Source organism: Penicillium citrinum (genome assembly GCF_028827155.1).
Source record: "Penicillium citrinum strain IBT 23319 chromosome Unknown utg000007l:1.0-2040159.0:1.0-2041076.0, whole genome shotgun sequence".
NCBI lineage: Eukaryota > Fungi > Ascomycota > Eurotiomycetes > Eurotiales > Aspergillaceae > Penicillium > Penicillium citrinum.
In genome coordinates, this window is record NW_026622692.1 from 397,208 (window position 1) to 412,875 (window position 15,668).

At 47.3% G+C, this 15,668-nt stretch overlaps 3 protein-coding genes across 3 annotated transcripts; 1 reads left to right on the forward strand and 2 right to left on the reverse strand.

Annotated features, from left to right (window-relative positions):
- Positions 1-1,398: 1,398 nt before the first annotated feature.
- sar1 (Arf family GTPase SAR1) lies at positions 1,399-2,559 on the reverse strand (the record flags this gene model as incomplete). Its single annotated transcript, XM_056646726.1, has 4 exons — positions 1,399-1,739; positions 1,812-1,917; positions 2,158-2,261; positions 2,541-2,559. 4 exons carry the CDS (start codon positions 2,557-2,559, stop codon positions 1,399-1,401), a joined length of 570 nt encoding a protein of 189 aa, XP_056498277.1.
- A 734-nt stretch (positions 2,560-3,293) lies between these two features.
- Positions 3,294-5,487, reverse strand: N7469_007809 (DUF2457 domain-containing protein; the record flags this gene model as incomplete). The annotated part of the gene is made up of 2 exons (XM_056646727.1): positions 3,294-5,074; positions 5,142-5,487. The coding sequence occupies 2 exons, from the start codon at positions 5,485-5,487 to the stop codon at positions 3,294-3,296; spliced, it is 2,127 nt and encodes a 708-aa protein (XP_056498278.1).
- A 3,851-nt stretch (positions 5,488-9,338) lies between these two features.
- Positions 9,339-9,557, forward strand: N7469_007810 (uncharacterized protein; the record flags this gene model as incomplete). The annotated part of the gene is made up of 1 exon (XM_056646728.1): positions 9,339-9,557. The coding sequence occupies one exon, from the start codon at positions 9,339-9,341 to the stop codon at positions 9,555-9,557; it is 219 nt and encodes a 72-aa protein (XP_056498279.1).
- Positions 9,558-15,668: the final 6,111 nt, after the last annotated feature.

Consider the following 15,668-nt stretch of genomic DNA (forward strand, 5'->3'; position numbering starts at 1 on the left):
CGGGCGGAGATAAGCCTTTTTCAATCGCATCGATAAATCCACCCCTCGTCCCGCCATGACATCCCATCGCATCCTATCCAGCCATTCCACCACCTCCACCGCCGCGAGTCCCCCCTCCAACCCAAGACCTACGAAGCGATGAACGACCGAGGAACCCTCACGCTGCAACCAGGTGTAGCCCGCACGCCATCACCTCCCTACCCCTCGAATCCGCGATAATCACTTTCTTAAACAGCTTTTTATACATGCCATCCCCTCGGGCTACCACCCCGTTCGACAAGCGAGAAAGACCCGTCCTCCATCAAATTTCCGGCCGAAGATCCGCGACTTCTGGACTATGGAACGCAATATTTTCCTTTCGACATCTTCCATTAGTTCCTCTGTTGGACACCTTTTTCATCATTTCTTTTCTTTCTCCCCATTTCCTTTTTCTTTCCCCCTTTTTCTTTCCCCCCCCCGCTTTTCCTGTTCCCATAGTCGATTCTAGCAACTTTGTCTCTTATCATCTGGACGGAATTTTGAATCTCGGCATCGTGGAATCCATAGGCGGCGGGGGCATACCTGGTTTATCTCTTAAGTGTTCGAACTGTTTCTGTCTTATCGGTCTTGTGTTTGAATTGAAACGCATGTTGTTGTCCCTTTTAATTTATTCGTCTGAGTCTTGACTATTCCTCTCCATTCCTTAACCTTTTCCTCTAATGATAGGTACTGGTACATGTATAGGTGTAGGCTTTAGATCAAATTTCTGGACGCCTCTCTCCTTGTTTTGCTCTTCTCTTGAACCCTAGTGGGTCAGGATTGAGATAGGGAAGAAGTATTGATATACGTCTAGACTTGACTTTCAGTATTTATCTGTCGTTCATCGAGTAGTAATAATGCAATGTCCTTTGCACAATATCACTATCTAGAACAAATTTTGAAAGCAAAGTAGTTTACATTTGAAAGGCAACTTTATCGAGTCTCAGTCATTTGTTATCTATTGACTCGATCTTACTCTGCGAGAATGAACCATACTACAGTACGGATGTATGAAGCTACGGAATTCAAATTCCAATTGATGGGAATGTTTTAGTTGGAGCTATATGGGGCAATCGAACCAAAGTCACCGGCTAACAGGCAGCAGTGTAAACACGAGGCATAAGGAAATTCAAGTCAAAGACATGCATTGGGGTACAAGTTATAGAGTGACACATCAAGCCGTAGCAAGGGAGGAGGGGGATAAAGTGGGTGGGTTGGTGGTAGGAGAGGGACAATCCCGCAAACAAACGAAGTCTTACAAGAAGTCCAGCCCTTCCACTCGAATCGGGGAAGGGAAAATCGAACAAACAAAGTTGCTCTTATGATCGGTATGAGACGTTTCAATTCGAGTTTCTTTCAACCAATGGAAAGAAATGGAACTTAGACGTATTGAGACAGCCAGCGGATACCCTCGCCGTAACCCTGTCTCATGACAACACTGCACATAAACAGCTCGATAGGCCGGATACCCTCGAGAGGAACCTTGCCCTTACCAGTAGTCTGGTACAGACCGAGCTGGTGACGAAGCTCATCCTCGCTGACGGCATCGGGGTGGTCGATCTTGTTACCGAGGACGAGGAAGGGGACCTTGGCAAGATCCTCCATGGCGAGAAGGGCGTCGAGTTCGGCCTTGGACTCAGGGAAACGCTCGTGGTCCTTGGCGTCAACGAGGAAGACGATACCGCTAACTTCGGGGAAGTAGTCCTTCCAGAGACGACGGGCTATTGACGGAGAGAATGTTAGCAGACGGTACCTCCGGGAATAGCGGAAGTATGCTCGGGGGCGTCACTCACCCTGCTGGTGACCACCCAGGTCAAAGGTCGTGAAACGGTTGTTACCGATAGCTAGTTCCTCAGAGGTGGGGTGTGCGGTGGGTGAGAGGACGGCAACACGGTCGTTCTATGGGGGAATTCGTCAGTTATCATGCCATATGATATATCAATCCTCGACTTTTGAAAAGTAAGTGCCGTACGACACAAGTATTCGAATCGGAATCCCGATCCGGTCCCAGCTTATCCCAAGAACCAGCCCTTGAAAGGGCCAGATCCAAAAAAAAGTACCGAGTCGAATACCGAGTCACACTCTAATCACCAACTTTCATCTGCGGAATATCCCGCGTCTAAACTCGATTCAACTCACCTTCAGCATGTGCAGCAGGGTGGTTTTACCGGCGTTATCTAGACCCAGGAAAAGGAGCTTGGCGTGCTTGTTAAGAAGGCCAAGCGAAGCCAGAACATCGTAAACTATGGCCGGAAAACGTATCAGTAAAGTCCATCATACACTCAAGGTAGAGTATCCCTCCAAATCCCAACCCCGGAATCACAAGCGCAGAAGCCGCGGCAAGATTTGAGACCGAGCGAACAAGATCGAATCTTGTCAACAGGATAACCTTCATTACCCGCGCATCAGAGAGAGGTATTTTGGAGCCGTCTTTAGATGGGCAACGCTGTTGTAGCGGTACGCCTCGGTCATGGGCGCGGGCAGACTGGTAGGGTGATGGTCGGATGGAGTCGGGCACTTACACCAGTTGATGATCCACATGGCGGTAGTGACAAGCGAGGAGGACAGAAGGAGGAATCGAACGACGGGGGTATCGAGACTCGAGATTGAGCGGGAGAGGGACGACGATGATGGATGGGAGAGGAGAAGAAACAAGAAGACAGGTTGGATGTTGTTTTCGGGATTGAGAGGATTGGTGCCTGAGGCGTGAAGATCAGCGGTGGCGGACTGGCGAATCTTCAGTGGTCTTTTACTACAATGTCATCATATATTAATTAGTTTTGGACTTGTATGATTATTTTATTTCATACCAAGTAATTACTGTTAATGAATAACACTGATTAAGCCGAGTTCACTTAATGTTAAAAATATGTATTTATCAAGTATAGTCTAGTACAGCAAGACTAGTGCCGACCCGTTTCCTCCCACTTTATCCACAATGCAGCAAATTCAGATACGGGGTATATGCAACAGCAAAGCAACTCGAAAAGGACAGTGACCTCCTCAGAGAAAAACATATGCTCGATAGGAAATAATGAACAGGTAGACCTCCCCCCCGATGGAGATTAAAAGCAGGTAAAAGGAGTGAACGGTGGACAAAACACCGGGCTAAAATATGTAATAGCGAAGGGTAAGGTAAGAAGGGTTCCGAAAAGAAAGAAAATGGTAGATATGTACAGACCAAGGGGTATTTGCATTTGTTAGGAAGAGTGAATTCCGGGGGAGAGAATACTGTGGGTGGGAAATAATGACCTCAACAAATAGAGGTCGAGAGCTCAAACAGATAGGACGAGCTGGGCGTCTTGACCGACGCCGTAAGCTCTGCACCTCTCAGCAACTTCGAGGCCAAGCTCCTTCATCCGTTCGGCTCCCTTGCCGGGAATCGGCCGTCGCACCATCTGCTCTTTGGCAGCTTTGCGACAATTTTGACGCCACGTCTTCTCTCGACGTTTTTGGCGTTTCCTTTCAAGGCCCTCGACAATGTCGATCGGGCCACGGGTGTGTAGAAGTTCACGAGCGCGTGAATGCTCATGCTCTGGAGATTCGGTCAGGGGCGGAATGCCCTGCCAGCGGTGTGATTTTTCCATGCTGGTAAAGAAAGGGTTTGGTGTCCGGGGCAATGACTTGGTACGGACAATAGGAGGCCGTTGAACAAGGTGGCTGATATTAAGACCATAAGGAGATTCAATCACAGGCATGTCATCTGGGGAATTCCGCTTTACCGGCGAGGGTGACTTTGTTCGAACGCGAGGTGGGGGAGATTTGGCCCTGCTACGAGGTGGCGGCGACTTGAGACGCTTAGGTGAGGTGCGACCGGCCCGACGAGAAGGTGGTGGCGGCGACATCATGCGCTTCGGTGATTGGCGCGGCGACGTCTTACCGGCAGGCCCATCGGCCCGAGTTGGACGAGTAGGTTCCAATACACAGCTATCCAATGCACTTTCCGAGATATCCTCCAGATCCCCGTTGTCTTCAGGGTCACTGGTGGGGAAACTGGGGTCGATATCTTGCGGAATAAGGACTTGCTTCGATAGACGTCGTTGCTCCAAACAAGATTTGTAAGCAGCCTCAAGAGGTCGATCTTCGTCCAATGTACCGCAAACAAAGTCGGTGCTGTCGGGCAGATTAGGGGTACCGGGGCGCATCTTGATAGGTTTGGTAGCAGAGCGAGAGGGGCGACGGTCAGCTCGTTGAACAGGTGCGGGCAACCATTTTTGGTGATCATCGGTCATTGAGTCAAAGGATGTATTGGATGCCCGTCGCTCCATTGTTGTGGGGAACACTTCAATAGATTGCACATTTGAGTCAGAGGTGTTGGCTGATGGGGCCCAAAACTCATAGTCAGAGCCCTCGTCGTCACTATCATCTGATTCGGCAAACCCAGCTTCGTTATCTGACTCGTTTCCATCGTCATCGGAAAAGTCGTGAACCGTTGAGTCATCGTCTGCCAAGTCGTCGTCGTCCTCATCATCCTCGTCTTCCGCCTCCTGGTCGGCCTCTTCACCCAATCTGCGAATAGCGATTTCCTTCTTCATGCAGTCGTTCAGAGTGATTTTTTCCTTGTAGTCGGTAGCTCTGTTCACCCACTCGTCGTCTTCATCCATAGAGCTAGCAAATTCATGGAAACGAGTCGCTTCAGATTCCTCGAACTTGCCCAGTCCACTTGTCGGGACTGCTTTGGAATTGGAAACAGGTATCGTAGCAGTAGATGTGGTGGATGCTTCGACAGCTTTGGAGCTCTCGGCAGGTGGCGAAACTTTACGAGCAATAGGTGCAGGAGAGCCGCGACATCGAGATCGAAATGCGACCTTGCGGATTGGGGAACGCTCCCGTTTGATATCTGCCTTTTCCTCACGACCAGGGCAGGCGAAGGTAAGAGTGGTTCGACGTTTGGGAGGCTCAGGAGTCTTCTCGGATTCTTGAACAGCCACGGTAGGTGGCGCAGATGGTTTCTGTTGGCTGGACTCATCATTCTTACGGCCGCAGGCAAAGCTGATACAACGCTTGCGTCCAAGACTGGCCTCAACAGTGTTCTCATTTGCGTTGACAGCCTTGACTTTGGGGGGTTACATCCTTCTTTCCCATTGTCGACTTATCCATCATCTGAGGTGGAAGTGGCGGACTCGGAGTATTGGACAATGAAGGGCTTGTCAAGCCACCATCACTGGTGAGCTCTGCTGTCGAAAGACCACTGATATTGCTGTGAGGATAGGAACGGTAGGTATAGGTCGAGTCGTGTAAAGGTGTTCGAGGTTCGGTGGGGGACATCTCCGGGCTGCTCTTCAGGGCGCGGGTGAGCAAAGATTCCTGACGTTCAACAAATGCGGGTCGTGAAAAGATCCTGCCATCCTCGGGGTGTATAGGTTTGGCGTGAAGAACATGTTGATGATCGGGAGGCTCGTCGAGGTCCTCGCCCAAGTCACCCTCCTCGTGGGTCGGCCGGGTGGACGATCCAGGTGAAAGCAGCATTTTCAATATATTGTGAAAAGAGAAACTTCGGTCATCGCCGCGAGATTGAGCCATATTTATCGTTGGAAACAATGTCGAAGAGGGCGAGTGGCGATAGGGTTCACGCGTAGTGAGGTACACTCATCAATATCGATCACGAACGAGATCGATCAACCAAAAGATCCAACAAAAGCCCCGTGAAGGACGCTTGTCAAGATATCCAGCGCATGATTAAGGGGGCACAGGGCATCAAATAGAAGGGAAAAAGAGGTGACAATTCCAGTGGGGGTGAGTGAAATCGTCAAACGGTATCGTTTTTTTTGGTGGTGACAGCTCAATAGTGAGCGCCCACGTAACTACTTCTTAGGCAAAGCGCCAAGAAGAAGATCATGAGGCTATGAGCCTAACGAAAAATAAGAAATAATGAGAAATGAGAAATTAAAACCAAGATAAAATAGAGGGGAAAAAGAAGAAAGGTGGAGTTTAAAGGGAAAAAAAAGAAGAGGAGAGTGTAAGTAGAAGAGCAAGTATAGAAACGGGGAGGGGGGAAGAGAGGCGGGAGGACGGCACGATCGGCTTGGGTTTAGCGCCTTTCGCTGATTTTGCGGGCTTTTTTTTTTTTTAATTTCCAATTTTCCTTTGGGGGGGAGGGGAAAATCTATTTCGTCTTTGGTAATTTTTCCCCAAGCCCACTTTTTTTTCTTTTTCTTTTTCTTTTTTTTTCTTACTGGAGATTTCCCAGTTGCCACACCAAAAAAGTCTGCCCTTGCCCTTCCACGCTTCTTCGAGCCCCACCAGCCATGCAGCTCACAGTACGGGGAGATGGTTCCTGCGCGGCCAGCGATGATGTAGCATGGCAGTTGGTATACACATACTGTAGTATGTATGCACTTACTGTAGTACTCTACTGTAATCGTATACTGTCGACGATTCGTATTGAGCAATACAGAAATATCCTACAGTACAGTAAAACAATGAGTACATCCATGGATAAAGTACATGACAATTGTATCCGTTGATCTTTCCGTACAACCACAGGGTTTCATTATGGTGGAGTGTGATGACTATTGTGTGTCGAGTTGGTGGCCGATGATGGTGACTATGAGGCATTTTGTGCTGGCTAAACCGCTTCAGGGCTCTGCTGTCCCCCAACCGGGAAATGACCACTAAGCAAAAGCCTGAGCCCTTGTCGTGCCCTCGTTAGACTTCGGTTCCAAGGATTGATGCCGTCAATGCACTATTTACAATTGTATACGGGATATTCACAAAGTAATTAATTCCATTGTATGAACTCCGCAAAGTACTCCAAATTGTCTCAATTCTGAGTATCTTCCTAATAATATACTGCCAAGGACATAGTCCTTTTAACCACCACTGCACTATTGTGCTCTGTACTGGCATGTACGCCTGGGGAGATGAAAGCGGAACTCCGTATTAGTACAGTATGGCTCTTCTGTCACAATACCGTAATATGACCAAATGAATAGGGTCTCCCAGCATATTCGGTGGTATTATCCCTGTAATATCCCAAAGCGGCCAAGTTGTACTCCGTACCTGTGCCTGAACCCTCTTTCAACGCGAATTTTCCAATTTAGCCTTGGCCCAAGTCGGCATTGACTAAAGCATTTTTGTTGTAGTTATCTCTACCGAGTGTCCACCACACTAGTCTCAACCAGTGATAGGTCAAACTATTCAAACAATTGCCTTTTGACTTGAACGCGACTGAATTTAAAATAAGTAATCACACACAAACCATCTCTGATAAACGCGCTCTGCGCGCGAACTTCACCTTGCTGCTTTCTCTCCAATCCAGTGGCACACCGGAGATCCTCGCATATACTGGCCCACCGTGACTCTGAGATTGCTTGGTCTCTTCGATGGTCATCATTTCCCTTGCTCCCCCTCCCCCATGCGGACGGATCTGACGTAAATCAGAGCTTGGCCTTGGTCATCAGCTCCTTCTACGTACATCCATTTGTAAATAGTTAGTCAGTAGTATTGGGGAAGTATCAAGTCGGGTCTCTCCGGGTGGATCCAATGTGTTCTACATAGTACAGTATGTACAGTATACGATAACTACGGAGTAACTCACTCACCACTGTACTATGTATACAGTAGTCAGTCAAGTAACGACAAGGTACAGAACATCTTGACTCAGGACCCTCATGTACGATTTGGGTATGTACTGCACCGAACACATCATCTCCCCCACACAGCGGTTGCTGTCTTGGCTCCATCTTTATGTACTCTATGTACATATTGACGGTCGATCAAGTCCCGGTACATCCAGCAATGCCCAGCAATTGCTGATTCCCATTGCATTTTACGGTAAGTATGCCAAGGATAGAGAGGCAGCACTGTTTATCCTGCCTGCCAAGCGACTGAGCCTTGCTACTATTCTCAGATTGACAGCTAGGGATTGACATTCTTGGCAGTCTGCACTTACGAAGACCCTACATAGTATACACCATTTGTATATACACATTGAACTTATCATCTTCGTCATACTCAGGGCGAAAGTCGCGTGGATGTGAATCACCACGCTGTCTCCGACCTGCGGTGAAACGTAAATGTCAGATCCCTCACCTCTACGGAAATTTCCCACCGGAATTTGGGCAGCAGCATTACATAGTAGTACAGTCGCGTGGGTATCGCCAGTACCTATAATGTACACCCGACGAAGACTGCGCACGCCGATATGGAGACGGAGTACTGTATGTACATATTCTCCGGTTAGGACGGGACACTCATAGATTGATCTCAATGGCTAGCTGACCGGGGCCACCCACGCTGGGGTTGGATGTAAGAGAAGCGGTCAGCCGCGAACGCAATACCGATTCGAGTAGTGATCCATCAGGCGGTAGATGCCCGGCAGTCAATCTTTTATGACTCAAGTTATATTTGGGTAGTGATTCAGGACTTTTCATGTACTCCTTACAGTAGGGCTCTCATCCTGACTGTGGACACCGATCTATTCCAAACCTTGATCCTTAGGCGTTAGCATTGTGACAAGCTTCATGAATCCGAGGAGATCCCCCCCACACTGCATCTGTACGAGCAGGCATGTTCCCTGTAATCCCCGTCCCCATCGCCCCCAAGCTCCTTTAGTGTAGTCTGCCGATTCGCCCACGAACCGGTCAACGTGATGAGCACAGCTCCGTTTGAAATGGGGCGAAGCTTGTTGTTAACGAAACGGCACTGCAGCTGGGATATGCCAGTTAGCTGTACCATGCTCTGACTCTATAGAGAGGAATTTTTTTTTCTTGTTTTGTTTGGATATCGCACATGCAATGCATTCAATGCTACGAAGTACAGTACATCGGAGTCATATTACGGATCTTTGCTATTTGCTCTGCCCAGCTAGCGCTCAAAAAATGGGTTTCAGGAAGGAGGGAGGGAATTGAAGGACAGTGGTAGACGAAAGCTCGATGGCCCACGGCACTAAACAGAACTCCAGAATTGAAATCACTTCATTGGAGATGGGGACGTGTTCGAGCCGCCGGGCTCGTACCAGTGATTTGACCTCGAGGATATGATCTCCGAGGAGCCAAGCTGTCAAGAAATGAACCCCCACGAAGGGCGCTAAGAACACGAAGTGTGTTATATTAGTTGGTTGTTAATATCATACGGGAAGTACTCCGTAGTATGCTTATGTATCCATATCTGTGGAACTTTTATGCAACCATTGACAGTCGCATGCTTGTTTCACCTTCTACCTTTAGTATACCTAAACAATTTGAATAGATCGATATTCCCGGTGTTTCCAGGGCTGCCCTGATCTTTATTTCTCAAGACGTACTATGTACGTCTTAAAAGACCATCGCTCGCAGTAGCACTAAGCAATGTTTACTCAATGAATTGCTCTCCAGAAAATGGCATTACCTGATAGCCCGCTCAGCCAAGCAACCCCTCATCATTGGAGACGCATCTCCAAATCCTTCGAGTCGTCTCCCTCCCTCAGCCAACCCAGCATCGCGAAGAATCGGGACGAGCAAACAACTAATATAGCGTGTTGGGCTCGTGGCACCAAACGAGAGGTGCTGGCGGGGACACTTCGTCCCGCCAAAACCCAAGATTACAATAAGGTGTGAACTGTGCAGGTGGAGTCCTGCCTAAATCGACAATGGCACAGTGTCTAGCGGTTGACCGGAGTACAACCGGGGGAAAGTGGAGAGGTTTGAAATTCCTCAAATTGGGGAAGAAGAGGAGAGGAGCGGGATGGACGGCGCAGTAGCGTGCAGCTTTGGCGTCTCCGGCGCTGCACGCTCACTATGAGGCATTTTTAAAGCATCTCCACTAGGAAAAACTCCAGCGATTCGAAATGGTTCGAAGAGGATGTTCATTCGCATTTCTACATCGTATGGTTTGATCGAGGACCTCCTGACTTGTGATGTACAGATACAATGGTTTGTGGTAAACAAGAACTATTCAAATATCCCCTAAATTGTGGTACCAAAGTACGGAGTAGCATGGATTGATTTATACGTACATATGCACGTATTGGCACTAAAGTACAACTATACCCCTTTCTGTTTCTACCATGATCACCGGTTATTTATGGTTATCCGCCGGTCACGATCTTATCACGAAAACGATGTGTTGACAAAATTGTTCACAAATCTTCACTGATTGAACTTGGTCCGTGCTTCCTCTGGTTTTTACTATAGACACCTTGATACCACGAGAGGAAATTTTGAGGGAGAAAGGTATGGACCACATCGGGTGTTACAGTCGGGCCACCGAATGCTGACCAACCCGTCTGGTGATACTCAACAAAATCTACCGAGCACACGCCGTCGCCGAAAAGCCATTATCCTAGGGAATTCTAAAATATTCCTCTTCTAATGATCACCTGCAGTGTTTCGCCTTGGACTATCTAAACCAAGATGAAGCCATTGGGCTCGGTTGGTAATCGGATCGGAAGATATCCAGTACATACGGGTCTAGCAGTCCTAAATATACTCAATACTCATCATGGATGTACATTGGAATGGCCCGGGATACCGTGACCCGATCGACTCGCCGGATCTTCGAACTTTGTCAATGTCAACTCATTCATTGTATATGTTTCTTCTGACTTGAATATGAGAAACCAAGTCAATCATCCTCCAGTTTACCGAACCAGACGTACCAGAGAATAAAACAGCTGCGTCGCCCTCGCAGGATACTTCTGAGATACTGACGAAGAATTGGAAATCAAAACTCTGAAGGGTCTGCTATCCTATGCACATACCTTCAACCTGCGGCCAAGGATACATCTACGAAAACGATCATGTTCTTGTAACGCAGCGTCTCGCAAGATCATCAAACCATCGCGGCAGTGCATATAGAGAAGCTGGCTGACGCCCGAAGATGCACGGGCTGAGCGCTATTCCGCGACGCTTGGCGATGATGTCTGATATTCCAGACTGCCAAGACCTGGGCATCCCCTTCCTTCAGAATGCACCCGATGCAACTCCCGTACTGTACAGCTTTCGAACGTGGATGCCGTGAATACGAACAAGACAAGGGGGAGGACATCTCCATACATACCCCGTACGGGGTACTCCATACGGCGGAATATCGAAGATCCACTTCCCCAGTGATTCTCCTTTTCAGATCTGGATCTTGGCCTGCTCAGAAGAAGGTTTCAGGGGAAGCAGATACAAATCCTCTCTCTGACAATTCGAGGATCTCTGGAGGAGATTCCTCCTCATAAGCCTGGGCGCCAAGAAGACTCTATCGCCGGACAGTGATAGGACGGTGGATAGGAGACAAAGAATTTCTCATGGATAATCCTGGCAACATTGCAAACTGCGCCAAGGGCGATCATGGTCGATCATAGTGACCAGAAAAGTGCAGAAAGGGAGTCTTGGCAGTTGTGCGTCTTGTATTGCTCTGTTTGTGGACCGCCAAGCCATCGTGCTGAAGCAACGCCGCATTCTGCTGTTAGGGGGGAGATCTACGAAGTCGTATGTACTCCGTACAGGCTATGTGAGTACGGGATAAGCGTGGCAGTGCTATTTACACAGGTCTTGGGAGCTTGTAGATCATTGTCTTGGCTGTTTGTGATTTGACTCGGTCCGGTCCGATCTAGCGATTTCATGATGATACTTGTTTGTGTTTGCATATTCCCGGTAGGCACCGATGTAACAGCCAGCACAGCGACAAACTCATGCCAGCAAGCACCCGACAGCGCCTCCTTCACTGACTGAAATTCCAATTGCACTGATCTTCCTTAGGTACTCAAGCTCAACTATCTCGCTGCCGTCTGATCATGCTACTAATAATAACTACCTAGTTATTAGGTAGTTTAATTAGTAGTAGTTATTCGATCTATCCTCTGCCTGGACATGCACCGACAACCTTGTCACTCGCAGATCCAATTTTGACCGATGAATATATCTACATAGTACATAAATAAATCTGAGCGCTGAAAGAATATCGAATGAGGCTTATGCTAGTATTATTAGCCATCTCAGCCACCCCGCGATCGTTAACTGCACGTTGCATGGATGAATGCCTACATACCCCATGTATTACAATACATACTAAATAATTTGAGTTGATAGAAATGCAAGATCCAATTTGTTGCCTAAAACAGTTTTAAGTCCAATTTGGTACGATGACAAAAATAGTACAAATCTATGAACATTGAGTATTCTGTCTGTCGGCAACATACCATATACATGCTCCCAAGCCAATACCTACTACTGTACGGAGTATACTGTTGGTAGTTCCCGATTCTTGATTTCGCCAATATCAGCGATAATCACGATCGGCAAGCGACCAGTGGAAATGCCAGTGGTTGGCCACCACGACAGGTCATCGGGCCACACCCGTGCGAGATTAGCCTGCCAATGACAGGTCTGTATCACCGTAGCACAAATCTCATATTTTACCTCCCACGGAGAAGTGTACTCTGCCCTATTGATAGACAGGAACCCTTAGTGTCCACGAGAAACTGACTTGTACCCGTGCATTAGACAGGCCTGAGATCGATTTAAGGTCTATTGGCTCTTGAAAATGAGGAGACAGAGTTCACGTGTCGGTCATCCGCTGCTCGACGAGACATACAATATACTGTACAGTGTAGTATTCATCTGATATTCCCGCCGCACGCTGACGGCATGGCTTGCGAATGCTCGACCGCTCTACCCGCTCACTGCACGAATAGTCTGAACACTGGATAATCCATGAATCTCCATGATGAAAGAAATGTCGATGTAGGAAGGTGGATCGGACGGTGATATCATACCAATCGTCGAAGGCAGAGCCACGTAGTGGCCACGCCACGGGGACGACGGGCATGGGAGGCGTCACTTTATTTGATCCTCAACTGAAAACAATCAATGAGAATGAATGGAAGTTGTTTCAGGTTCCACTGATATTCTTTCCTTTTAGTATCCCCGTGCAGGGCGTAGTTACATATAGCCCCGGTACTTGTAAATAAATGTACTGTTCTGTAGTGTCGGAGAAAAGGCTTCTCGAAACAAATGCCCGGCAGATGCCGATACTGTGATGCATAGCACGGATCATTCATCTAAGCCATCCGGGTGACATTTGTCCGAAAATCACTCATACATGGCTTGGGCCCTTGCGAAGCAACTGTAGGCATCTGCTATTTACGAGGTCGATGCACGATTCAGCGGTCTGCTGCTAATATGTACGTTCAATAATCGTTTCAATTCATTATCAGTGATGTCATTTATGTACGAAATACCAATATGAAGACATCTCTATGCGATTTTTTTCTGTCATTGCGAATTATCCTACATGATAATCTCCTTACATGTGTCTATTTTTGATCCCTTGGAGCGTGGGGGGGCTGGGGTGTGCCTGAAACGGGTTACCGACGTCATATTCTTTTCCGACCTGCCATTTAGGGGACATCGTCAATCTTAGCAGGAAGAGTTGAAACATATACATTCGTGTCGTTCTTTGGTTTGAATGGAATGTGCATGAAACTGATATAGATGTACATTCGGGGTAGATGGGACTTATCGTAGCATCATCCATTTTGACATCATAATGCCTTGAAACATTCGGAGCAAGAGAAATATAGCAAGACAGGGTCCGAAATATAACTCAATCTTTGGGAAAACGGTGTTCATGAAGAGTCTCAGAAAAATTCCCGAATACCAGGCATTCTAACATCATTCGCATGGGTTCAAGGGGCCTCAGATCCGGCGAATGCGTCGGCCATTCCGTAGTCTCAATCTTTTCCGTCTCAAACCAAGCTCTAGTTTAATCTGACGTGTGAATTTGAGTATTATTATGCTGGAATATTATACCGGATACATACCGATTCTGAAGACAATCTTCGAGTGCCTCAATATATGGCTTTGAGGTACAAACTCGTTAGCCAGGGCTAGTATCACAGATCGTGACAATAAGACCAGGACGTTTTCTGATCAATAATGCACCCCAAGCCATTTGTGCAACGTCCTTTCCGTACTATCAAAGAGTGGGAAGATCTGGTCGATATACCTCTCAACACAATCGAAATGCCCATCTTTGTTTCGTATTTGACCTTCATTTTACTGAACATTCGTCCGGAACAGGAAGATGCTCCTACCTATTAGAACTAGGCCAATTGCGTACAAACTGAGGTCGGCGTCCTCGATTTTCGTGCCAATTTCTAGTCCAGGCCGTGGTTACTTTCGTTGAGGTCGATTCACAGAGCCATATATTAGAGTCTGGGCCTCTTTAGATGTCCGAGTAACAACAGCGTCTGTGTTATCGATTCAACCTGATCAAGCGGGCTCTAATGTTGCTCTTATCAGGCCTTGCCAATGCGAAGAGCGAAAAACTAGGAGAGGTATGAGTACATAGGACTTTTGGTCTGTATCTCCCAATATCATCAGCTCTATAAGCAATATCGACATGTTTCGTTCTTCACACATCAACACTGTTTTGGAAGCCACTTACCGGAAATGATAGTACAGAAGTCCGATATGGGATTCAGTCTAGACTAGAAATAAAGGTATGTATCCCCAAGCCCTAAGCCCTTAGGTCCAAATTACCACGACCGTCTGGTTGTAGCAAGCGAAAGCTATGGAAGCTGGAATCGGTTTGGGCGTCCAAGTTTCAACTCCCAGTCTGCCGGAAAGTCACTATTCCAATTTCCTTCAGACATATGGATGCTGAATGCTGCCTTTTGTCCGTGAAGTCTTGTTTGAGGTGGCAGTGTTCTCCCTGCTTCTGCTTACCCTTTGAATTCGGCGGGCGCAACAATCATAGTTAGCCTCCTTCTCTTGACTTTACGCAGAAGAACATACCAAGGCCATGACAATACTCAAGATTGAGTTGATAACCCTTGGAAGAGACTCACTGGCCGCGATATTATAAGCGTCGTCGCCAAGTTCCACCGTTACTCGCTCTCCGACGGGAGAAAACATGCCTATGATGACGGTCGTACTGATCCTTTATGAAGGCCGTGGCGAAAGCTAGAGACTGCTCGGCGTCCAGTCTCTCATCAAAGAATTATGTGACCGAAGCGACTTGTGACAGCATATTCCATGGTTGACGAAATTCGATACCAAACAGCAACTTAAGTGCTGAATGACCGGTAGAGGTTTTTAATGCTGAATCGATGCCTGTATGAAAATGCGACAAGGATTTACCCCATTTATTTTAGCATTGCAAAGGTAGTGGGGATGTCCAGGAAGAAGTTGCAAATGTCCTGGACAATTTGGGTATTGGGCGATTCTTGAGTACAAACAGGCAGTTACGACCGAAGTGCCCATCACAAGGCAACTACGATGGTTAATTTGTAGTTTTAATGACTATTAGCAGACTTGACCAGATCAAATATAGGCTGAATGTATCTTCAATGACATGTCAGAAGGAATCAGCTCCAGGTTCCAATCTCCTCATCGCTGATAAAAGCCCTAATTCGAGTGGTTTGTGCATTTTGTCAATTTTAGAGCCTTGAGGAGCAATAAGGAAAACTTAGATCGTGCGCTGCGCATCCTCAGGTACTTTATTTTTTTTATCAGTGGGTGGTCGTAGAATTGATTTAAGGGATGACTGATAATAACGTGGAGTAAATTCAAGCTACATGATATCCTCGACTATGTACTACTATGTATATTTACGTCCAAATAGAGAAGAGATATTCGGGGTCCGGACAGATGGGATTCCGGGGAGTGGATGATCTTTTTGCCATTTTCTGCTACTGTGATATTCGATCAGAAACGCTTTTGTCATGCCTGGTGCTC